The sequence below is a fragment of the Danio rerio genome, chromosome 9, assembly GCF_049306965.1.
Source record: "Danio rerio strain Tuebingen ecotype United States chromosome 9, GRCz12tu, whole genome shotgun sequence".
NCBI classification, from domain to species: domain Eukaryota; kingdom Metazoa; phylum Chordata; class Actinopteri; order Cypriniformes; family Danionidae; genus Danio; species Danio rerio.
In genome coordinates this window covers 910254-934578 of record NC_133184.1, presented here as the reverse complement: position 1 = coordinate 934578, position 24325 = coordinate 910254, and the positions used below count along the sequence as shown (strand labels likewise).

General features: G+C 40.7%; 2 protein-coding genes across 4 annotated transcripts in view; one reads left to right on the top strand and one right to left on the bottom strand.

Moving 5' to 3' along the window:
- The window catches only part of rap2aa (RAP2A, member of RAS oncogene family a), a 23116-nt gene extending 13908 nt beyond the window's left edge, over nucleotides 1–9208 (bottom strand). Inside the window, exons 1-4 of one of the 2 annotated variants that reach the window (XM_073912389.1) lie at nucleotides 8477–9208; nucleotides 3190–3433; nucleotides 412–472; nucleotides 204–336 (exon numbers count right to left, since the gene is read on the bottom strand). In XM_073912389.1, coding sequence (XP_073768490.1) covers nucleotides 204–336; nucleotides 412–472; nucleotides 3190–3267 — 272 coding nt within the window. In that variant the 5' untranslated portion in view covers nucleotides 3268–3433; nucleotides 8477–9208. Of the gene's footprint in view, nucleotides 1–203; nucleotides 337–411; nucleotides 473–3189; nucleotides 3434–3500; nucleotides 3657–8476 lie in introns of those variants that run through there. The other variant, XM_073912390.1, reaches the window with a different exon arrangement.
- The window catches only part of sctr (secretin receptor), a 25593-nt gene continuing 9733 nt past the window's right edge, over nucleotides 8466–24325 (top strand). The window contains 5 exon segments of one of the 2 annotated variants that reach the window (NM_001256639.1): nucleotides 8466–8755; nucleotides 10614–10728; nucleotides 17571–17666; nucleotides 18383–18492; nucleotides 20241–20350. In NM_001256639.1, the coding sequence (NP_001243568.1) occupies nucleotides 8690–8755; nucleotides 10614–10728; nucleotides 17571–17666; nucleotides 18383–18492; nucleotides 20241–20350 (497 nt within the window). In that variant the 5' untranslated portion in view covers nucleotides 8466–8689. 2 annotated transcript variants of the gene reach the window in all.

The window sequence follows — 24325 nt, the reverse complement described above, 5'->3', positions numbered from 1 at the left end:
CTTCCCTAAACCCAACCGACAGTGTTTTCAAAAGCACCAATTGACCCTCCCACCCCCTTCCCTAAACCCAACCGACAGTGTTTTCAAAAGCAATCCAGAATAAAAAAAGCACTCGCCTGATTTTTACCAAACTTATTTTTACCACATTTTCACCCTGTTTTTTACTTGTTTATTTTACTTTTTGGCTTAAATTTTTGTCTTACCCACTTTCTGGAACTGCTCTTTGCCAGACACGAACCCCGTCAACGTGGTCAACTCCTCTCTGAGTCTCAAGTTCACCGACATATGCGTCGAGCCACTGGACAAACAGCAGGAAAGCCAGAGGTAAGCAGTCAGCTGTTAAGTGCAAAAAGGAATGTTGTCATGCCACTCCATATTGTTTGTATAAAGATGAAATGCAGACATACGTACCTCTGGCTACATAATTCACAATCTCCAGAAATGTATATAGGGCTACGTTTTCAGAATGAGCCTGTGTTGCGAAAATATAAAACAGCAAGAATTGTTTTTATGGTGTTTATTTATTGCTAAAAAAAATGCTACAACCCAACTTAAAATCAATGTCCAACCTAAAATCAACCAAATATCAACGTCTAATGATGTTACAGCTTGACGTTGTGTGGACGTTACCACTATGACGTATATCGGATGTTGGATTTCGGTTGCCATACATGACGAATAAATGTCAGTATTTGACGTCAATATGATGTTGGGTTAAGATGTTGGCTTAACGTTGGATTTTGGTTACTTTCTAACACAACCTAAAATCAACCAAATACCAACGTCTAATGATGTTACAGCTTGACGTTGTGTGGACGTTACCACTATAACGTGTATCAGACGTTGGATTTTGGTTGCCATACCTGATGAATAAATGTCAGTGTTTGACGTCAATATGACGCTGGCTTAAGATGTTGGCTCAACGTTGGATTTTGGTCACTTTCTAACACAACCTAAAATCAACCAAATATCAACATTATTTGACCTCATTATTGGACATTAAAATAACGTTGTCCTTAGACGCAGACAAGACATTGAATTCTGGTCACCTGACATCACAATCTAAATCTAACCTAATACTAGCGTCTGATGACGTTGTGTTCCTGCTGGGCAATCGCTAGATGCACTACAGAATGTTACGTTTACACACATCCACAAATTACATGCGTCAGCTATTTACTGCGTAATACTCACTACTCTTCAATACTTTTGAAAGGGCTACAGATTTTACTCGCACAACATTTTAAGGCAAGTATTGCTTCTTAACTCGAGTATCAATTTTCTGGACTCTTTCCAGCACTGAGTACTGGTGATCAGAGGAGGCGTTGTTCACAGGCCGGAGGTGTTGACCCTGCTGGATTACTGTTGTTCACACGCGCAGTCAGTATCACCGCAGTATTACACATCTCTCTGTGTCCAGGGTGGAATAGCTGAGTTCACACAGGCACACTCTCGTCTGCTGAGAATCGTCTCGTTATCAGCTCAATAAACAGAGCTCATTGATCACGCAGAGAGAGAGAGAGAGAGATAGCACAGCCGTTCACACAAGAACACACACATTCACCTGCACACTTCCGCATGCTCACCACCTCTGTGTGTGTGTGTGTGATAGAGAGTGAGTGTGTTTCTGTGGTAGAGAATGTGTGACTGTGTAAGAGATGTGTGTGTGTGTGTGTGTGTGTGTGTGTGTGTGTGTGTGTAAGTGAGTTATGCAGAGTTCTTCTACTTGTGTACAGTAGTGTGTGTTTGTGTGAGAAAGAGTTGGTGTGTGTGCCTGTGAATGTGTGTGTGTGTGAGAGAGAGATGTGTGTATAAGAGAGAGATATGTGTGTGTTGAAAATGTGTGTATGTGTGTGAAAGAGGGTTTGTGTGTTGGTTTGAGTCTGGGAGAGAGTGTGTATGAGTGTGTGTGGGGGGTTGGGTCGCCTTGTTTGTGTGTGTGAGTGTTTGTCTGTGAGAGATTTTGTGTGTGTATGAGTGTGTGCCTGTGTGAGTTTGTCTTTGTGAGAGTGTGTGTATGACTGTAGGTCTGTGTCTGTGTGCGTGTCTGTGAGAGTTTGTGTGTGTATATGAGTGTGAGTGTGTGTGTCTGTGAGAGTTAGTGTGTATGTGTGTATACAGTATGAGTGTGTGTGTCTGCCTGTGTTTGTGTGTGAGTGGGTCTGTGTGTTTGTTTGAGTCCAGGGGAGTGTGTGTATGAATGTGTGTGGGGGGTTTGTGTCTGCGTGTTTGTGTGTCAGAGTGTGTGAGTGTGTATGTCTGTCTTTGTGAGTGTGTGTATGAGTGTAGATCTGTGTCTGTGAGCGTGTTTATCTGTGTTTGTGTGTGTGTCTGTGAGAGTTAGTGTGTATGTGTGTATACAGTATGAGTGTGTGTGTCTGCCTGTCTGTGTGTTTGTGTGTGTTTATGTCTCAGTGTGTGTGTGTGTGTGTATCTATGTGTGTTTATGAGTGTGTTTTTGTGTATGTGTATATCTATGTGTGCTTGTGTGTGCGTTTATGGGTGTGTGTTTATGTATATGTGTGTGTATGTCTGTGTGTGTGTGTATCTATGTGTGTGGTTGTGAGAGTGTGTCTATGTGAGAGTGTGTGTATGAGTGAAGGTCTGTATCTGTGAGTATATGGGTGTGTGTGTGTGTGTCTGCCTGTCTGTGTGTTTGTTTGTGTATCTATGTGTGCTTGTGTGTGTGTGTTTATGTGTGTGTGTGTGTGTGTCTGTCTGTGTTTATCTGTGTGTTTATGAGTGTGTGTTTGTGTATCTGTGTGCGTGTTTGTGTATGTGTGTGTATCCATGTGTGTTTGTGTTTATGAGTGTGTGTTTATGTATCTGTGTGTGTGTGGGTATATCTGTGTGTGTCTGTGAGAGTGTGTGTGAGTGTGTGTTTGTATGAGTGCAGGTCTGTGTCTGTGTGTATATGTGTGTGTTTGTGTATCTATGTGTGTTTATGTCTGTGTATGTGTGTGTGTGTGTGTGTGTGTGTGTGTGTGTGTGTGTGTGTGTGTGTGTGTGTGTGTGTGTGTGTGTGTGTGTGCGTGTTTGTGCCTGTCTGTGTGTTTATGAGTGTGCGTTTGTGTATCTGTGTGGGTTTGTGTTTGTGTCTCTCTCTGTGTGTGTGTGTGTGTGTGTGTGCGTGTTTGTGTCTCTCTCTGTATGTGTGTGTGTCTGTGTGTGTGTGGGTGTGCGCCTGACCTGGGAAACATACATGACACTGAAACCAGCAGGTGATCCTCTCCTTCCACCAAACCCAACCGAGCCGCTCGAGAGCATCCTGTTGTCCTACATCTTACAGTCAGAGCGCCTCTTATTGGAGCTCACATCAACACCTTCACATCAGAATATGCTGCAAACGTGTCTGAATGTCCAAATAAGGCATGTGAAAGATCAGCCGGCGCAGACACACAGCTCACAGCCATCAGCGAGATCCACTGTTTCTCTAAACCACAAGCAGAACCGTCAATAAAGCTGTGTGGAGAAATGAGGCTTCATCTCAATCTGCTTACATGTGTGAAACTCTCCACTTCCCCAACACAGGACAGGGAATCTTGGATTCATTGGTTGTTTAAATGTCCTGTGAATATTCAATACATTTTTTTTGGATGTCGGTAATGTTAGTTTTATGGTTATCTGTAAACTAGAGCGCTCCAAAATTCACATTTAGTAGATATACACTCGCCGGCCAATTTATTAGGTACACCTGTTCAACTGCTCGTTAACGCAGGTCTCTAATGAGCCAATCACATGGCAGCAACATGCATTTAGGCGTGTAGACCAAGTGTGCCGCAATCCTGCGTTTGAGTGAAGGTCTCGGCCGTTAGATCGCCCCCTGGGGGCTGGCTGCAGTACAAGTCATAAAGCCCGCCTCCTCCGTGTTAATGAAGGAGACTTGAGCCCAAATAAAAAAATGTATTACACTTGCAATAAAATGTCCCGAAAGATGGTTCTGGTCGATTAAGGCACTGATTATTGTGCTGAAATAGGTGCAGATCTTCATTTTTGTAATCAGTTTGTTTTTAGCAGTAATTTAATGCTGGGCGTGTCATCGTGATTGACAGTTTCTCAAAGCAGCGCGTCTGAGCTTCGGCAGGATACTGAAGTGTTATTACTCGATTTCTGTGTTATTTTACCATGACAACATGAGTTCAGCAGTAAACTACAGTTTCTGACACACATGATCTGGTGGAACACTGTTTATTCGCTAAGGTCAGGGCTTTTTTCGGGCGTTATTAGTTTGCTGATACACGCCTAACCACCCAGATAGCAAAATACACTCGGGCCAGTTCCGGCTAGATTCTCGCCTGCCGGAGACTTACCCCTCAGAGCTCAGACTGACTACCTCTGCTGGACCTACTCCGGATGCCTGGACTCACTGCCCGTCCGATTCCAGCCCGAGTCAATCGAGCCAGACGCGGCGGCCGAGCGAGCCGGCGCTGCCGCATGCGAGCCGGAATCAGCCCGCGACGCCGCGAGTAGGATATGCGCTGCGGCCCGGAGCTTGCGCGATTAAATATATAAAACCCTCATATTTGTTAACGTTATTACATCCATTTGTGTTGATATGACAGCAAACGCATGCTGAGCAGTTCGGGGGGCGTGGTTGATTTTGCATAAAGCGTTTGGTTGGAAGCTCGACTCCGCTCATTTTCGCGGCTCCTCCTCTGGCTCCATCAGACAGTCCTTCTGCGCATGTCAAGGCTCCAATTTCAGCAGTCTTTTGCGACAGTTTGTGCCCGTCAAGCAGGCGTTTTGCCCTCAAGGCGTTCAATGGGAAAAGGGGCTGTCGCGTCGTCCATATTTTTTACAGTCATTGGTGTAGACATGGTCAAGACGATCTGCTGCAGTTCAAAGCGAGCATCAGAATGGGAAAGAAAGGGGATTCAAGTGACTCTAACCATGGCATGGTTGTTGGTGCCAGACGGGCTGCTCTGAGTATTTCAGAAACTGCTGATCTACTGGGATTTTAATGCACAACCATCTCTAGGGTTTACTGAGAATGCTCCGACAAAGAGGAAATATCCAGTGAGCGGCAGTTCTGTGGGCGCAAATGCCTTGCTGATGAGGCCAGAGGTCAGAGGAGAATGGCCAGACTGGTTCCAGCTGATAGAAAGGCAACAGTAACTCAAATAAGCACTCGTTACAACCGAGCTCTGCAGAAGAGCATCTCTGAACACACAACACGTCCAACCTTGAGGCATACATCATTTTTATGTAGTATAAGCAGGTGAATTGGGACGCAGCCTCAGTGTTTTCAATCAAACTCAGCACTTCCTGTAGGACAGGAAATACTGCTGAAATGAGCCAAAGATAAAGAGGACACTTCACAGTGTAGCACTGTATATCTGCTGATATTCAGAGCAAAACCGTAACGCTTGGCTGCTGTACAGAACACAAGTGCATGGAGATGAAGGTAAAAGTTAATCTTTAATCAGTCAAAACGGCAATAATCCACAGAGACACAACAGCAACTGATCTCATCGCCTAGCAATCGTGACAGCTAATGAGCCACAGAAACGTTTGTACTTTTTCTCAAATTGTATTGAAAACTGATATATAAAGGAATTCAAGACAGCAAGTTTCTCAAACTGTATAAATGTATCTCCCTTGATCCATATACATGTATGTACCAGCCTGATCTCACGAGAAAACGTAAGTATTTTACGTTTTGCCAGTTTAGTGGCTAATTCGTACGAATTTGTACGAGTTCTGTTGTACGATTTTATAAGGGGCGTAGCACCTAACCCCACCCCTAAACCCAACCGTCATTGGGGGATGAGCAAATCGTACTAAAGCCTGGTTTATACTTCTGCGCCAGGTGACCGGCGTAACCCACGGCGCATGCAACGCGTGTAGCTGTGCATTTATACTTCTGCGCGCTGTCTCTGTGGGTCTGCATTAACACTTCCAAAACACTAGTTGGCAGTGAGGTGTTAATGCTCCTCCGTGTCGAGTTTCTTCGCTGTTGTTTTGCTTTTCCTGAACACTTCCGGGATATACAAGTAGCTCAAACTCGCTCATTTTGAGGCAGGAACCGGCGGACGTGCAACAACTTTAACTATGAGGTAAACACAAAACAAAACTTTCCATCCGGAGCTTCTTCACAGGACTCCACACTTGTAAACAATCGCTCCATCAGGCTCACATCATTCATGCGGCTCTCAGTCCCGCCCAGACTTGTCAGCGATACCAAGTCGACCAATCACAGAGCTTGCGCTACGCGTCGTTGCGACGTACAGTTACATTTTTTGATGTGCACGTCAAAGCAGAAGTATAAATCAGCCTTGAATTGTACGAATTAGATCATACGAATTCATACGAATTAGCCACTAAATTAAAAAAGTTACGAATTGCCATGAGATTGTGTTAGTATCTGCACATAATAAAATGTGTATGCATCTTTGTAAATCAGAAGCTGCGATGACTTTTATTTCAGCATGTCGATGTACTTCCAACTGAAACGAAGGGGGCGGGGCTTTCTCTTCCTTTTTCTTGGTAAATAAGGGGCGTGGCTAATATTGTAGTTGAAGCAACACACTGAGCCAATCCAAACGCAGCAGATGCAAAAAAATGTCAAAACAAACACTACAGAGTGAATGATTCAATGAAGACTTGTTGCCTCCTGTTGACATATAAAAAACCCCAGAGTGTGTCAGTCTGACTGGAAGAAACACAGACGAAAGCAGAGAGATATGATAATGCTGTTAACCTGTCTATTTAATATATGGACTGAAACGAACTGTTTTATGAGTCCTATTTATATATCATTATATTTCATTACCAGTGACAGGCTAATCCCGCGTGCATCATCCTGTATATCTGGCTGTGTCAAACATATGCTGGAATAGAGAACTCCTGATGAATAAACGGACCAAGCTGAAGGAAAATTAGTGAATGAAATCATAATAATAATAATAATTGTAATAATAAGTTAAAATAAATATAAACATGATCCTTCATGGCGACGCAGTGGCGCAGTAGGTAGTGCTGTCGCCTCACAGCAAGAATGTCGCTGGGTCGCTGGTTCAAACCTCGTTTCAGTTGGCGTTTCTGTGTGGAGTTTGCATGTTCTCCCTGCGTTTGCGTGGGTTTCCTCCAGATGCTTTGGTTTTCCCCACAGTCCAAAGACATGCGGTATAGGTGAATTGGGTAGGCTAAATTGTCCGTGGTGTGTGTGTGTGTGTGGATGTTTCCCAGAGATGGGTTGGAGCTGGAGGGGCATCCACTACCTAACAATGTGCAGGATAAGTTGGCGGTTCATTCCTCTGTGGCGATACCAAATTAATAAAGGGACTAAGCCGACAAGAAAATGACTAAAATATCCCCCATGATGGCTCATACCATTGTGAATGCATGATGGCACCCAGCAAATAGAGGAAAAATCCCAAGCTCATTCTGGAAACGTAGCCCTGCGGGCGTTTCTGGAGACCACAAAATACGTCCCGGGAGGTACATATTTGTGCAGTTTTTGTTTTCGGGAATCCGCGAGAGGTTGCTGTGTGCGCTTTTTTGCATCTCGAACGCCTTTCACTAATGTGGCGTTCGCTTGAAAAAACGAAATGCGGCCATACGTACCTCCGGCCACATAAATCGCGGCCTCCAGAAACATCCTACGTTTTCAGAATGAGCTTGAGTTGAATAAAGGTTTTTTTTTTTTTTCGGAGTGTTTGTGTGTCGTTTAGCGAAAGATATTACGATAAAACGGCATTGTGGCGTTATAGTAATAGTATTTGATTTTGATTATCCTTTTTTGTTTACATTGAGCACTGACGTGTTTTTCTACAAACATGGCTGACAGCAACTCGCCGTGACGTAGATTCCGGACCTCTACATTGTAGTTTTCTAATATACTAAAATACACAACACTTTACAATAGTAAAGACTAAAGTATACTGCAGTATTTATTACAGCTTATCAGTTCATCAGTTAATGCTGTTGGAGCATTCCTTATTAACAATTTGTAAATACTGTAATATGTAGGCTACAGAATAAATTGAGGTAAAATTGTTTTCATATTACCACACTTGCTAAGCGCTACTTTGAATATCCCATATTTTGAAGTATGACTTCAAAACAACATGGGCAATCATTGGCTGATAATATTATTTTGGGTTTTCAAAGAATACTTTGTAAAAGAAAAGTCTGAATTTGCGAATTTAAAAAACAGTTTACCTCAGTACAGTATAATACACTTTACTATTGTATGATTCAACAAGATTAGTGTTTACTTTAAGTAATTATTCATGTCAGTTTAGTAGTTTCAGAAAATGCAGACTAAACGTATATTTACACCGTGACCCAACTGTGTCGCTGTTAAAGTGCACTTACAGGAGTTTTTTTTTCTGATGATGCGATCATATTTTCCTCCAGCGAGTGTGTGTGTGTGTGTGTGTGTGTGTGTGTGTGTGTGTGTGTGTGAGAGAGAGAGAGAGAGAGAGAGAGAGAGAGAGAGAGAGAGAGAGAGGCTGTGCTGGGAGACACACACCTGAGACTCACGGAGATGTTGTTTCCTGAGGTTTCTTCTTTTCTGAGATGAGGATCTTCTTCTTCTTCTTCAGTCGCGGGAGGTTCAGCGGTTTGCGCGGCAGGAGGAGATGAAACTTTCCTCCACAGAGACCGAGCGCCCGGACACTTTTACACCAGTAAAACAGTCACTTTACCATATTTACATCGAGTTCTGCTTCCAGAAGATTTGTAAATGAAGATTTCTGCCTTTTCACAACGGCTAGCTGTCGCGGCTTTTATCCTTCGCGTCTGTTCTCAGGTGAGTTCAGAGCTGTTGTTTTAATCGTGCGCGGGAAGTTAATGTTTTAAATGATACGACGGTTATTCATGCTTTAACGGTTATTTAGTTAGTTAAATACAAAATACAAAAAATATAGTCAACAGAACCGGTACATTCAGGGATTTTATAGACTATCGGGGGAATTAAAAACGGTTCTAATATTAATACAATCTCAGATATTGTGCTCTTCAACAGTTTGACAGAAGAAATATCAAAATCAATACAAAAAAAGCTGCTAACATCGGAAATGTCTTGGCAATTTTTGTTTATGTATAAATTGTTATACAAAGGTTAGGCTAATTAACTTTTTCAACACAATCCAAATCTTTGCTGGATTTGTTTTCGTAAAGCTATTTTGTCTGATAAATTCTAATGGAGTTAGAATGTTAGAATGTTAAAACTCTGCATTTAGTATTTATTTAATAATAATTTAATAATATTCTAATAATTGCTTCAAATGATAAATATATCAATTTAATAAAAATTTTTACTGTATAAAATACATTACACCTATGGAGATAAAAAAACAACAACCTGTAACTCACTTTAAGAGTCATGCCAGAAATGTTATGCAATCTGGCAATCTTTCCTGTCATTTGATGACAAATACAAGTAGGGAACACACTCCCAAAACATCTATATTTATGATGTTTTTTTTTTATTCTATGTTTGTTTTTGTTTTTTTTTTGTTTTTTTGTACGATGCAATTGACACTTGTAATTTACATTTCTGCTATATGCAGATTTTAAACTTATCATCGAGACTATTTATTTAGTTCTGCAAGTGTGTGTAAATAAATATTTATACAGTTTCAGTAATTTTAGTAATATTGTTGTATAATACTCATTCTTTAATTTATTTTTTTGGCTTAGTCCCTTTATTAATCAGCGGTCGCCACCGTGGAATGAACTGCCAATTTATCCAGCATGTTTTACACAGTGGATGCCCTTCCAGCTGCAACCCATCACTGGGAAACATCCATACACACAAACTCATATACTACGAACAGTTTTATGGACAGAGAACATGCAAACTCCACACAGAAATGCCAACTGACCCAGCCGAGACTCAAACCAGCGACGTTCTTGCTGTGAGGCGATCGTGTCACCCACTGTGACGTCCCCAATATAAAACGTATATATGTATAATAATATGTTTAAATTTACATTTAGTTTGTATCACATTATGCGCACATATTTCATATCTAAATATAAAAAGTTTCTCAAATATATGCATGCACGTGTGTATATATAAAATAACAATAATATAATATAATAATATAAATATAATATAAATATGATCATTTAAACACATAACATAAGAAATATTCACAGCACACACACTTAAATTATGTCAAAACAAACATTTATTTTGGATGTGATTAATCAGGATAATTTCCCAGGGATGGGTTGCAGCTGGATGGGCATCCACTGCGTGAAAACGTCCCGGATAAGTTGGCGGTTCATTCCGCTGTGGCGACCCTGCATTAATAAAGGGACTAAGCCGACAAGAAAATGAATAATCAGGATAAATTTTTGCCCAGCACTAATCAAAAATAAAAACTTTTTAGCCTGTATTTAAGAATTACAATGCAAATCCAATTAGAGTATGGATGGGTTAAGGAGTGGGTTGGGGTATATTCATATATTTATCATAAAATAATCAATATTATTGTCATATCATTATCTAATTATCATATAATACTCATATTAATATTATAATAATAATTTAATGTTTGTTTTTTGCATATTATAAAAAACACAAATCGTGTGTGTGTGTGTGTGTGTGTGTGTGTGTGTGTGTGTGTGTGTGTGTGTGTGTGTGTGTGTGTGTGAAGGTGTGTGCCGTTCCTCCAGAATGTGATCTAGATGTCCTGCTTCTCCAAGAGGAGGAAACCTGCCACAACATCATCAAACAGGAGAACCGGACAGAGAGCAGCTCCACACACACAGGCGAGCCACTACACACACACACACACACACACACACCTAATGAGCAGATTGAGTTCATATGGAGGGCAGCTATTTTCGATACGTCCCAGAGTGTTTTCCACACACACACACACACATCAAGACACCTAATTCCCCCTTTATACTTGTCGTTTTTGTGGACAAACACAGTGATGAGTGTTTATGTGTGTTCCTAAGAGGTGTAATGCGATATCAGGGGGGAAGTTTAGACAACGGCCTCCATTATCCATATTCCATAAATCACAACCCTTATCGGATTATGGATATATAACGCCCTCCGGCGCAGTGAGTACACACACAATTACTGCTCTAATGCTGGCAGCACTCAGGATACACTGTAATGTGAGTGTAAGTGTGTGTGTGTGTGTTTCGGTGAGAGTATTATCATATCTGAAGCTCTGTTTAGTCATATAGTGCTTTGGAGGACAATGAGAATCAATTAGAGTTGATGATTTATGATTGCAGCACTGGTGCAATGTGGACGTGTCCAGCTACTTCTTAAAGTTGAGATAAGTTCATGCACATAAATAAGCAGCGGCTGTGTTTCCATGCACCTATTTTTAAATGCATGTTGGAGTATTGCGTATTAAAATGCTTAATGGAAATGACACGATAAAAAATTTGAGTAGGATAAACACACTTTTTATCCAATAATAAAAAATGCACATCATAAACTTTGCTGTTAACAGATTTAGTCAGTAAAGTCTGCTTATGTGCTTTATAAGTCTTCATGCTGTGGTTCAGTTTTAAAGCTGTTGTTGTAAGCTGTTTGGACTGGACTGTGTGGAGTATAGTACGTCCACAGTCATATTGAAGTGATAGAAACACAATAAGTTTCTGACGTAAAAATTGGATCTGAATCTCTGCAATTTCAAGGCCGACCGCAATGTGACGTAGGAGTGGGGTTTCCTTGCACACTGAATTGATTGACAGGCGCGTACTAATATGTCTCCATAGTAACCCGTATAAACATATTCACAAGACAATCCCAAGCGGCAGCCTCGTGCTTTTCCTCGTGAAGCAAATACGGAAGTAAATGAAACTTCAATTCACCAAAATTCCGCTAGTCCTGGCTCCATAATAGAGCCGATTTCTATTGAGCCCACTTTTAAAATGGCCTTTACAGCAGAAAAAAGATGTTTACAGCCTGGTACAAAGAACGATTTTGGGTCATATAGCTAATATTACCCTTCATGACAGCTGTGAGGGGGTGAATTGTTTTATAACTCATCCTGTTACTTTATATTAGGTTATATTAAGTCTGCATAATTAAGGGCGTGGCCACTTGAGTGACAGCTCGGTCTCGCTGATCACCGTCACTTCACCTCATCTGATTCCGGCTGATTAGCTGCTGAACTTGGCATATACATCATATTTTTCTGTTGTTTTATGTGGCTTTACACAGTCCGTCGCCTTTTGGGATTATTTCCTACGATTATCAGATACTATAGCATGCTGTGTGCACTTAATTGTGCTCACAAACCATTCACTTGGCCTCCATTTCCCAGCTGAGTGAAATTATATACTTATATACCATCTCTATACATGTATTTGTTTTATTTCGGATCATTTATCATTTATAATATTCTTTAGCAACCCGGGCTCATTGTGGAAACGTAGCCCCGCGGACGTTTCTGCGGACCGCGATTTACGTCCCGGGAGGTACATATTCGAGCGGTTTTTGTTTTCGCTGATCCGCGAGAGGCTGCTGTGCGTGCTTTTTCGCGTCTCGGGCCCCTCTCGGGAGCGCGCGCCGTTCGCGCTTGCGCGAAAAGCCGCCGGATCGGCCGCCCTCCTCTTCCTCCTCCTCCTCCTCCTCCTCCTTCCCTAAACCCGAGCGACGGTTCGCAAAAGCCGTTCAGAAAAAAAAAAAAAGCAAAAGCCCTCGTCTTTGATTTCGACCGCGTTTTCGGATCCCGCCGCGTTCTCGCCCTTATTTTTCGGATTCCGTTTTTCGCCTTACCTGATTTCCGGAACCGCTGTTCCCCGGACTCGATCCCGGTCATCGTCCCCGCGGCCGGCTCCTCCTCGTCCTCCTCCGGGGCCTCCGCTCCGCCGACGCAACGCTGTGAGCTAAGCGGACAAACTGGTTGCATCGGGAGAGTCCTCCACTCAGAGGCGAGCCGTCGGCCGGCAAGCGCGAAGAGAAGGGGCGGAGCGGCGCCACACCGCCCCGCAGCGTTCGCTCGAAAAAAAACTAAACGCGGCCTTACGTACCTCCAGCCACGTAAATCGCGGTCTCCAGAAACGTCCGCGGGGCTACGTTTCTAGAATGAGCTTGGGTTGTTCTTTAGAGCTGTAATGCACTGCAGAATCTGCCAGATTGATTAGCTGTAGACTCTCCGCGACCGTCACAAATCGGCTACATCTGGCAACACTGGTTGAGGGCGGCGTGATAGTCCTTTGCGGCAGTTCAGCTTGCTCTGGCCCTGCTGGTAGCTTCTTTTTAGCACCTATGGGTGACGTCACAGATACTACGTCCATATCTTTTACAGTCTATGGACAAGACGTGCGCAAAGCAACCGGGATTAAAAGATCTGTTCAGCTCTCTGTGATCATCTGCAGCTCAAGAATAAGTTTCAAACATTTCTAAAACAGTTCATGTTTGTAATAAATTCATCTCCACAGCCTCGTGTCAGTACAATTATAAAAGAAGACACTTCAATCCAAGTTTGTGGATGTTAAATCAGGTTTATTTTGCACATTAACATAACAGATGTCCATATAGCAGTGGATATTACCCGTGCATCCTGTCACATTTGCTGTGCAAAACATCCCAAAGTTAAACATATGTATGCGTGTGTGTGCATGTGCACGCGTGTGAACTTTGTAATGACATTGTGTGTGACTCATCATTGCAGAAAGGCTTGCATTAACTCCACAACATTCATTCATTCATTCATTTTTCTTCGGCTTAGTTTCCTTCAACACACTCATACAATACGGCCAGTTTAGTTGATCAGTTCCCCTATAGCGCATGTGTTTGGACTGTAGGGGAAACCGGAGCACCCGGAGGAAACCAACATGAGGAGAACATGTAAACTCCACACAGAAACACCAACTGACCCAGCCGGGACTCAAACCAGTGACCTTCTTGCTGTGAGGCCACAGTGCTAACCTCTGAGCCACTGTGTCTCCTCACACTTAGAATTACATAATATTTTGTTTATTACACACAGTTAATATTGTGTGGTCAAGACCTAAAACAATTACACTTGCTGCATTGAGCGAGACCTGTTGAATGATAATTGACGCAACACTGTCCGTTACGCATGATGAAAAACACAACACCTGCTGATATGTCCGATGCATATTTTCAGCCGTTTCCTATCTCATGCAGCCAAAAGCTGTCCGTGCTCATTTTTAGCTCTTGAAATGTGTAACCCTATTTTTAATCTGGTGTTGTAAAGGATGTACTTCAGTGTTAAGAGTATGCGCTGAGGTCTGTGTTATTTCACCAGCGTTCAGATCTCTGGCCACTGCACTGTGTATTATAGTGTGTGTTAATGCTCACTCTTGTGGTCCTCACACCCACTTGAGCATTTGAAATGCACCCTGTAAGTGGTCAAGTGCAAAGACCCCACGTGTGTGTAGGTTTGCCAGGATAACTAATGTTTGTTGTGCAATATTCATTCATTCATTTTCTTGTTGGCTTAGTCCTTTTATTAATCCGGGGTCGCCACTGCGGAATGAACCGCCTGTTGTGCAATATATTGTAATTAAAATATTGTGATAAGTGGTATTATTGTCATTTTAAAGACACAAATCCGCCAAAAATTTAAATTCTGCCACCATTTACTCATCCTTCACTTGCTCCAAACCTGTTTGAGTTTCTTTCTTCTATTAAAACAAAAGAAGATCTTTTGAAAAATGTTGGATATCGGTAACCGTCGACTTCTATCATATTTGTTTTTCCTACTAAAAGTTTCCAGTATTCTTCAGAATATCTTCTTTTTTGTTCAACAATAACAAAAAGAAAATCCTTAAAGATTTGAAATCAAAATCTGGAATCAATCTCAAAGATTTGGAGGGAAGGAGTGAATACTACACTCCTGTGTAGTCCACAGGTGTGTTGCATAACCTGGTTTCTGGAAGTTCCTCTGTCTGTTTTCCACTCTCGGGCCTCCAGTAATAAAGCTGTCAGTGTGAACAGCGCCTGAGATTCTCAAAATACCGCTCGTCCTTTATGTACACAGGAAACAGTCAATACAGGCCTGTCAACACAGCCAATCACAATAGCAGTATAATGCTGTACAGATCTCCTCAGACAGAGAGAGAGAGAGAGAGAGAGAGAGAGAGAGTACAAAACCAAAGCAAGATAATTTAAGGTTATTATTATCACTATTATTTTGTTAATGAATTTAGTCATTTATTTTTATTATTAATTTCTAGAGTATTTTAAATATATTATTTAATACATGCGTAATCATTTACATTATTTATTAAATATTATTTATTTGTATTATTTTTGCATAGAGTATTCATACAGTTGTTTAATTATTTTACATATCTAGTTTTTATGTATTATATACTTATTCATGTATTGTACAATTGCACAATTTAAATTGATAACATATACATGTCACTGTGTTGGCCTCAGTGGAAAAATATATATTCAGAAATCGGAGAGTTTCAATGTTTCGTGTGTGTTTTAGTCACTGTGAGTCAGCTATTAATAGTAAATATTATAATGTTTTTGAACCATTATTATAAACTGCTGTGCAAAGGCAAAATATTTATCACGTTTATATGTATTTTGAGCCATTTTGGTTGCTTTTCTTTAATAGGCAGATTTCTGTTCTCCTAACTATAATTAATTTGACATCAAAATGTCTAAATTATTTATTATTAAATCGTTATTGTCACTCTACAATTACACACTCTAGCAAGTTAAGGTCTCTTGCTTTTGCAGGGCAGTATAGCAAATAATATTATACTCTATATATTGCAGTATTTACAACTCCTTGTTAATGCATGTTCCAGCATACTGTAGTATTACAGTAATCTTATAAACGAAAATAAATATTGTAGTATACGTTTTGGTTTTTACTACAGTAAACTGTGGTGTATTGTAATATAATATACCCTATAGTTGTTACATTTGTTTATATTACTATAGTTGTTGTTACAATAGCAAATGTAGAATCTCTAAAACAGATTAATTACTATAGTGGTTGTTACCATAGCAACTGTAGAATCACCACAACAAATTAATGACAATAGTTGTTGTGTTACCATAGCAACGGTAGAATCACCACAACAGACTAATTACTGTAGTTGTTGTGTTACCATAGCAACTGTAGAATCGCCACAACAGAATAATGACAATAGTTGTTGTGTTGCCATAGCAACTGTAGAATCGCCACAGCAGATTAATTACTGTAGTTGTTGTGTTGCCATAGCAACTGTAGAATCGCCACAGCAGATTAATTACTGTAGTTTTTGTGTTGCCATAGAAACTGTAGAATCACAACAGACTAATTACTGTAGTTGTTGTGTTACCATAGAAACTGTAGAATCACCACAAAAGACTAATTACTGTAGTTGTTGTGTTACCATAGAAACTGTAGAATCACCACAAAAGACTAATTACTGTAGTTGTTGTGTTGCCATAGCAACTGTAGAATCACCACAACAAATTAATTACTGTAGTTGTTGTGTTACCATAGCAACTGTAGAATCACCACAACAGACTAATTGTTGTTGTTTTACTATAGCAACTGTAGAATCACAACAACAGATAAATTACTATAGTTGTTGTGCAACCATAGCAACAGCAGAATCACCACAACAGATTAATTGAAATACTTTCCTGTAGTATGGCTCAAAAACACTCTAGTATTTATTATAAAATACTTTTTTATATATTGTAGCAGGAGTATTCCACTAAAAAAGCAGACTTAGGTTCAGCAGCCCAGTTGTCTACAGCTGTGTGGTGTGATTGAGATTTGTCCTCTTAGAAATGCATTGCTCTGGCCAAATCTGTGAATAGAATGTGGTGTTTTTACTGACCGACCCATTGTATCTTCAACCTACTGCCAGTGAACTTTTCAACACAGGCCAGGACTTGGTCTTATTAGCTGGTACTGTACGAAATGTGTACAGCTGACTTTAAATGCTTTTAAATATTACTTAATAAACATGTTTGGTTTTCAAGGCAAGCTTTTATATTGCCTGCAAGTTAAAAGCAGTTTTAAAAGCTTGACGTTGGAATGTTGTAGTCATATTGCTAATACGTTGTCGTGTACTATAATACTATAAATTACTATAGTATTTGTAGTAAAATACAGAAGGCTCTGTTTATAGACATTAAGACATACGTTTAGACAGTACCTGCTGGTAATTTAAAGGCGATCTGTTACACCGCTTTTCACAAGCTGTATTATAAATCTCCAGTGCGCCCACAATGTGTCTGTGAAGTTTCAGCTGGACAAACCCTCCAGATGATTTAATATAGCTTTTCAGATTTGCCCCATTTGGTTGTGAGCGAAAGCACACATTTTTTGTGTGTCCCTTCAAATGCAAATGAGCTTTTACTCCTTGCCCACTCTCCAGAAGTGGACGTGGTCTTTGCTCATTATTCTGCTAGAAGAAGAATTATTCACTCTAGAGACATCAGAGACGCATTTCACATCTTGAAAAGAGGCAGAATAGGTCTTCTTTATGTTTGCTTTAATTATTTTAATTTATAAAGACAAAATGCCATTTTCAATTACTTATCCAAAAGATGCACTGGATTTTCAGATTTTAGTGTTTGGGTAGAGCATGTAAGACTTTTGGCTTTTCAGATTTGCTCCTTATTGTCCTTCATCTCCTCCAAACAGGCTGCAGTGCATTATGGGACGATCTGAACTGTTGGCCTCATGCAGAAGCTGGAGAGACCGTTTCACAGCCCTGCCCCAGTTTCCTGCGGGTCAAAGGTCAGATGAACCAGTTGAATATCTATCTGTCTGTCTGTCTGTCTGTCTGTCCGTCCGTCCGTCCGTCCATCTATATGTCTGTCTGTCAGTCTGCCTACCTACCTACCTACCTACCTGTCTGCCTGCCTGCCTACCTGTCTGTCTGTCTGTCTGTCTGTCCGTCCCTCCGTCCATCTATATGTCTGTATGCCTGTCTGTCTGTCTGTCTGTCTGACTGTCTGTCTGTCTGTCTGACTGTCTGTCCGTCTGTCCGTCCATCTATATGTCTGTCTGTCTGTCTACCTACCTACCTACTTGTCTGCCTGCCTGCCTGCCTTTCTGTCTGTCTGTCTGTCTATCTATCTATATCCTTATATTATAATGTTATAGCTACATTTATAATACTGCTATGAGCTTCTCACACCTCCAAAAGCCACCGCATCGTGTCCATTGCTTTTCGTCTTCTGATGCGCTACTGCTTTATTAGAGGTGAAGAAAGACCACAGTGGCAAATCCCAACACACTAAACGACACTTCTCTGAGCAATATTTGAGCAAGTTTATCCGGAAGTGATGATTTTGTTGTCTTTGACTAATTGAATGTAAACGCTGCTTCATTCACTAATGTTTTATGTGATATTCCCGTCTAATTTTAGTCTAGTCTGAAGTCTAATTGGCATCTTTGGGTGGAAGCATAGCTTATGATTGTGTTGTTTGTCCTGTGTGTTGTCTCTGCAGGAGCTGTGATGAAGAACTGCACTGAGAACGGCTGGTCTGTAACCTTCCCTCCGTATGAACTCGCCTGTGGACACGGACTCAATGACAGCTTTCACTTTCCCAGCGACTCGGTACCTCAAACATCATTCATTCATTCATTTTCCTTCAGCTAAGTCCCTTGTTTATCAGGGGAATTAATTTTAGAAAATCAACAAATAAAGGGTATAATAATTAAAAGGATGTCACATCATTAAACATGGTAGGGCTGCACAAAATTTGCACAACTCCTTTTGGCTGAGCTGATGCTGAAGTTTTTGAGAAGTGTTCATTTAAAGGGCACCTATGGTGAAAAATCTACTTTTCAAGCTATTTGGACAGACATGTGTGTATATAAAGTGTATAGACCATCATATTGGGCTGATATAAACACACACAGTCCTTTTATTTTAATTGAACAACATAAAAACGGTGGACCAATTAGAGCGGTTTTCAGACCGACCGCAACTTTACGTAGGAGTGCGATCCCCCCGCCCACCGAATTGATTGACAGCTGCGCGCATTAACATGTTCCGGTAGTCACGTGTATATGTCAACAAGACCAGGCAGACATACGCAAAGCAACCGGGAATAAAAGCTCTGTTCTGTTCGCACGGATCAGCAATCATCATCAAATGTGATTAAGAGTAAGTTTCACATGTTTTAAGTGTTTTAAAACAGGGCACGTGTGTAAAGAATTACAGCGATTTACCCCAGCTTTACTTCATCAGCACAGCCGCGTGTCAGAACAATTATAAAGTAGACGCTTCAATCCCGGTTTGTGGAAGTTAAATCAGGTTTATTTTGTACATTAGCATCACAGATATCCACACAGCACTGGAGGTTAGCCTGTATCCTGACATATTTGAGTGCAAAACAGTGCTAAGCACACTGCGCTCTGTCTGTCTGCCTGCCTGTGTGTGTGTGTGTGTGTGTCAGCTGCGGTGTGCGTGTGTATCTCTGTGTGTGTGTGTGTGTGTGTGTGTGTGCGTGTGTGCTCGCGCTTGAACTTTGTTACGATATTGAGTGTGACTCATCAATGCAACTTCACAATACTGATTAGTAAAGATGAGTTCTTACTGTAGTATTTTTCACAAACGCTACGCGAGACCTTCTTCCTTTAAGTTTGTCTGTTGTCTGACGCAGCTGAGGGAGGAGATTAAAGCACGCGGGAAGGCACGTAGAAACAGTAGGCGCCTTTGTCGTCTTAAAGGCGCAGTACGTCAAAACCACCCCCTGCTGGAAATCAGTAATAAACAGCATCTTGTAAAAGGTATAATGAACAATCTGATGGGTGTTTTGAGCTGAAACTTTATATACACATTCTAGAGACGCAAAAGACTTATATTAAATCTAAATAAAGGGGTAACCTAGGTGCCCTTTATAGTCAGGCTTGAGATATTTAATCCCTATAAGGGTTAGCTTCTCAATATAAATTAAAATCAGACTTTTAATTTTACAATCCAAATAGACATTTTCAGTCCAAATTGAGTTTCAAGTCAGTAATCCGAATCTTTCTATGAGAATTTCAGTCAGTGCTTCCTTCAGTCTCAAGTTCACATGCATTTGCTTTTTTCTGCGGGAGTGTAAAAGCCACATCATTTTGCCATATCCTAAGTCTTTCACTTGGAAGTCAGTCTACAGACTTTCATAGAGACCTGAGGGAGTCAGGGATGATCCTGTTTGGCATTTTCATAACTCCACAACATGCTTCTACATGTGCAATAAAAAGAACAAAAATAAACTTGAAACTTGCAGCTCATTTTTATTTAGGGACACAAAATAAATACACAAAGATGTTGTTCTTATATGCAATAATGTGCCCATCTTTGTGCTGTGTCAGGTGCTGGTCTCAGACGAGTACTTCTTCTATGTGAAGATCATGTATTCAGCAGGATACGCCGTCTCTCTTGTGTCACTCAGCATTGCTCTTACAGTGCTGTGTGTGTTCAGGTAACAGGCTGAGTGTGTGTGTGTTTTTACATCTGTGTTATTAGCCTGTGAAGCAATGTTTCTCAACTGGTTTGGCCATGGCACTCATTTTTTCCTCGGTCATTAGCTTGTATATATATATATATATATATATATATATATATATATATCGTCAGAATTATTTGCCCTCCTGTGAATGCTTTTTCTTTGTCAAATATTTCCCACATCATATTGAACAGATTCAGGAATTGTACACAGTATTTCCCCTAATATGTGTTCATCTGGAGAAAGTCTTATTTGTTTTATTTCAGCTAGAATAAAAGCAGTTTTTAATAGTTTTAAAGCCATTTTATTCGCCCCCTTCAGCAATATTAGTGTTGGATTGTCTCCATAATAAACCACTGTTATACAATGACTTGCCTAATTACCCTAACTTTACCCTGATTACCCTAGTGAAGCCTTTACATGTCACTTTAAGCTGAACACTAGTGTCTTGAAGAATATCTAGTCTAATATTATGTGCTGTCATCATGACACAGAGAAAATAAATCAGTTATAAGAGATGAGTTATTAAAACTATTATGATTAGAAATGTGCTAAAAATAAATCTTAGAAATGTGGGAAAAATATAAATAATGGTTCAATTTTATATGTTTATATGTTCAAATATATTAGCTATAATTTTGACATTCTGTAGATGTAAAACACAATCATGCTAAATATGTGCTTTATAAGTGCTAATAAATATCCAACATATTAATAACAGGCAAGCAATTAATAGTGAGAATTGGTCTCTTGTACTAAAGTGTTACCGTTGCCATATACTCTCACCAGTCACTTTAGGAAATATCCAGTGAGCGGCAGTTCTGTGGGCGCAAATGCCTTGTTAATGCCAGAGGTCAGAGGAGAATGGCCAGACTGGTTCCAGCTGATAGAAAGGAAACAGTAACTCAAATAAGCACTCGTTACAACCGAGCTCTGCAGAAGAGCATCTCTGAACACACAACACGTCCAACCTTGAGGCGGATGGGCTACAGCAGCAGAAGAGCACACCGGGTGCCGCTCCTGTCAGCTAAGAACAGGAAACTGAGGCTACAATTCACACAGACTCACCAAAACTGGACAATAGAAGATTGGAGAAACGTTGCTGCTCTGATGAGTCTCCATTTCTGCTGACACATTCAGATGCTCGGGGCAGAATTTGGTTCAACAACATGAAAGCATGGATCCATCCTGCCTTATATTAACAGTTAGTGGTGGTGTAATGGTGTGGGGGAGATTTTCTTTGGGTCCATTAGTACCAATTGAGCATCAACGCCACAGCCTACCTGAGTATTGCTGCTGACCATGTCCATCCCTTTATGAGCACAGTGTCTCCATCTTCTGATGGCTACTTCCAGCAGGATAACGCAGCATGTCATAAAGCTCAATCATCTCAGACTGGTTTCTTGAACATGACGATGAGTTCACTGTACTCAAATGGCCTCCACAGTCACCAGAGCTCAATCCAATAGAGCAGCTTTGGGATGTGGTGGAACGGGAGATTGGCATCATGGATGTGCAGCTGACAAATCTGCAGCAACTGTGTGATGCTATCATGACAATATGGAGCAAAATCTCTGAGGAATATTTCCAGTAGCTTGCTGGATCTACACCACAAAGGATTAAGGCCGTTCTGAAGTCAAAATGGATTCAACCCGGTAATAGTAAGATGTACCTTATAAAGTGGCCAGTGTGTATATATAGTGCATATGCATGTTTTTTTTTTTTTTTTTGGGTGTAAAACAAAAAGTGTAATCTCTAAGAAAAGCAGCCTGCTGCATGATCCTGGGATCATATTCACAGCACAAATAATGAAAGATGAGTCACGCAATGAAGATAGAATAATTATGGATAATGGAGCACTGATAAGGAAACTCGCTTTAGCAACTAATGAACAACAAAAACAACAAAGAGCAGAAATACACTGATTTTCATATCAGGAAAATATGAGAAATTAAAGCTGATGAAAACAACATTAAACACGATTACATTCACTTTTAAAAGAAGATGATAATAACACTCTAAATCATCTGGACAAGAAGCTACATGAAGAACATGCGAGGAAGAAAGCGTCCTGACTGATTGTGCTGAATTTATCTGAGCCTAAACCATCATTAAACATCAGCCAAAGAATTCAGCCATCCCTGATCCAAGATCCTCTCGCTGTACAGCCTGGCTCTGCGGTGATAAACATGTTTAATATTGTAACGTTTACATTTGGGTGCGTTTAGCTGAATGTCTCATTTAGAGGAATTCCACATGCCAGACTGGACTAAACACTTTTATTTGCAGGCTTCGTGCTCTCAAATCTGACCCCCGTTCGGTGGTGTACGATAATGATTTACACATGCTCAAATCACTGTAGTTGAGGGCAGTTTTTAGATATAGGAATAGCTAGATTTGTTTTCTCTTTGCCATGATGACAGCACATAATATTAGACTAGATATTCTTCAAGACACTAGTGTTCAACTTAAAGTGACATTTAAAGGGCCATGAAACCCCCTCGTTTCAGCAGGGTGTTTTCACACCTCTACTTTGGAAAAAGTCAGAAAAGTGGGCGTGTCCAGCTCTGTTTAGGGGGGAGTGTCGGAGAAAGAAAAGAGGCTTAGTGTGGGAGTGTCTATTTGGGCGCGCTGAGTTTCAGAGTCAAAACACACACACACACACAGGGGAGAAAGGGACTGTGTTTACATGGACATCTGAAGTCGAATTATTTGCCAAATTATTAAATGGTGGACTTTAACTGCAGTTTGGCTCTTTCATTCAGGGAATTCATTCATGTCCCTCGCGACAAACGAGATATTTGATTATTTGATTCGAGGAGCTGCTCTAAGCGTGTATTTTTCATGCAATGTTTGATACCGCACGGCGAATGAGAGAAAAAAACCCTCCGCATTTCCCGGAAACTTAGATGCACACGGCAGGTAGCTTCAGAAAGTCGCGTGTGTTATTTCGGTCACACTATGCGGTGAAAATCCTACACGAGGTTAAAGTTTGGTTGTGGTGCTAACATGTTTACACTCGGTGCAATAGTTAACGTTAGTTCGATACGAACAAACTGAATAAACAAAGAGCACTGGTCACTCACTTACTAAATCTGTAGAGACAGAACAATCACCAGCAACTAGAGCCGCGTCTTTATTAAGAGGAGACTAAAGCGAATCCGGATCTCAGCGTTTGCAGATGAGAACAGCTCTCAGGTAAACAATAATCCTCCTTAGACACGTAAGTTATTGTTGTCGAGCGTCGCGTACACTGTTAATCCACACGTGACTCCAGCTGCGCTCTCACAGAGAGAAAATGAAAACAAAACTGAACTGCAGCAAACTATAAAAGCAACACTTCACGCTTGTTTTGCCAACACAACGTGGCGTCTCTGTCGTCTAAACACTGTGACAGTAATGAATATTAATGAAGTTGCACAATAGAGCGCACTGATTGGTTTGTACCAAGCCTTAATCATGCATTAAGGCAGCACACTGTGAGACGTAATAAGACACACTCTGGCACAGACGTCCAGTCTGCACGCTGGAATACACGCTATTATGTCATGACCGTGACGCAGCTTCAAAAATTCGTTTCAAACCGGAAGTACGAATTTGCTTGAAATAACGCAAAAACAACCAATTTACACTTTCCAGTGAAATATAGGTGTCCTAATAGTGTTTACAGCAGTGTGGGACACATATACGACTGTCAACAGCTCAACACATGTGTTTTGGTGTTTCGTGACCCTTTAAAGGCTTCACTAGGGTAATTAAGGTAAAGTTAGGGTAATTAGGCAAGTCATTGTATAACAGTGGTTTGTTCTGGAGACAATCCAACACTAATATTGCTGAAGGGGTGAATAATATTGACCTTAACATGGCTTTAAAACAATTAAGAACTGCTTTTATTCTAGCCAAAATAAAACAATTAAGACTTTCTCCAGCAGAACAAATATTAGAGGAAAC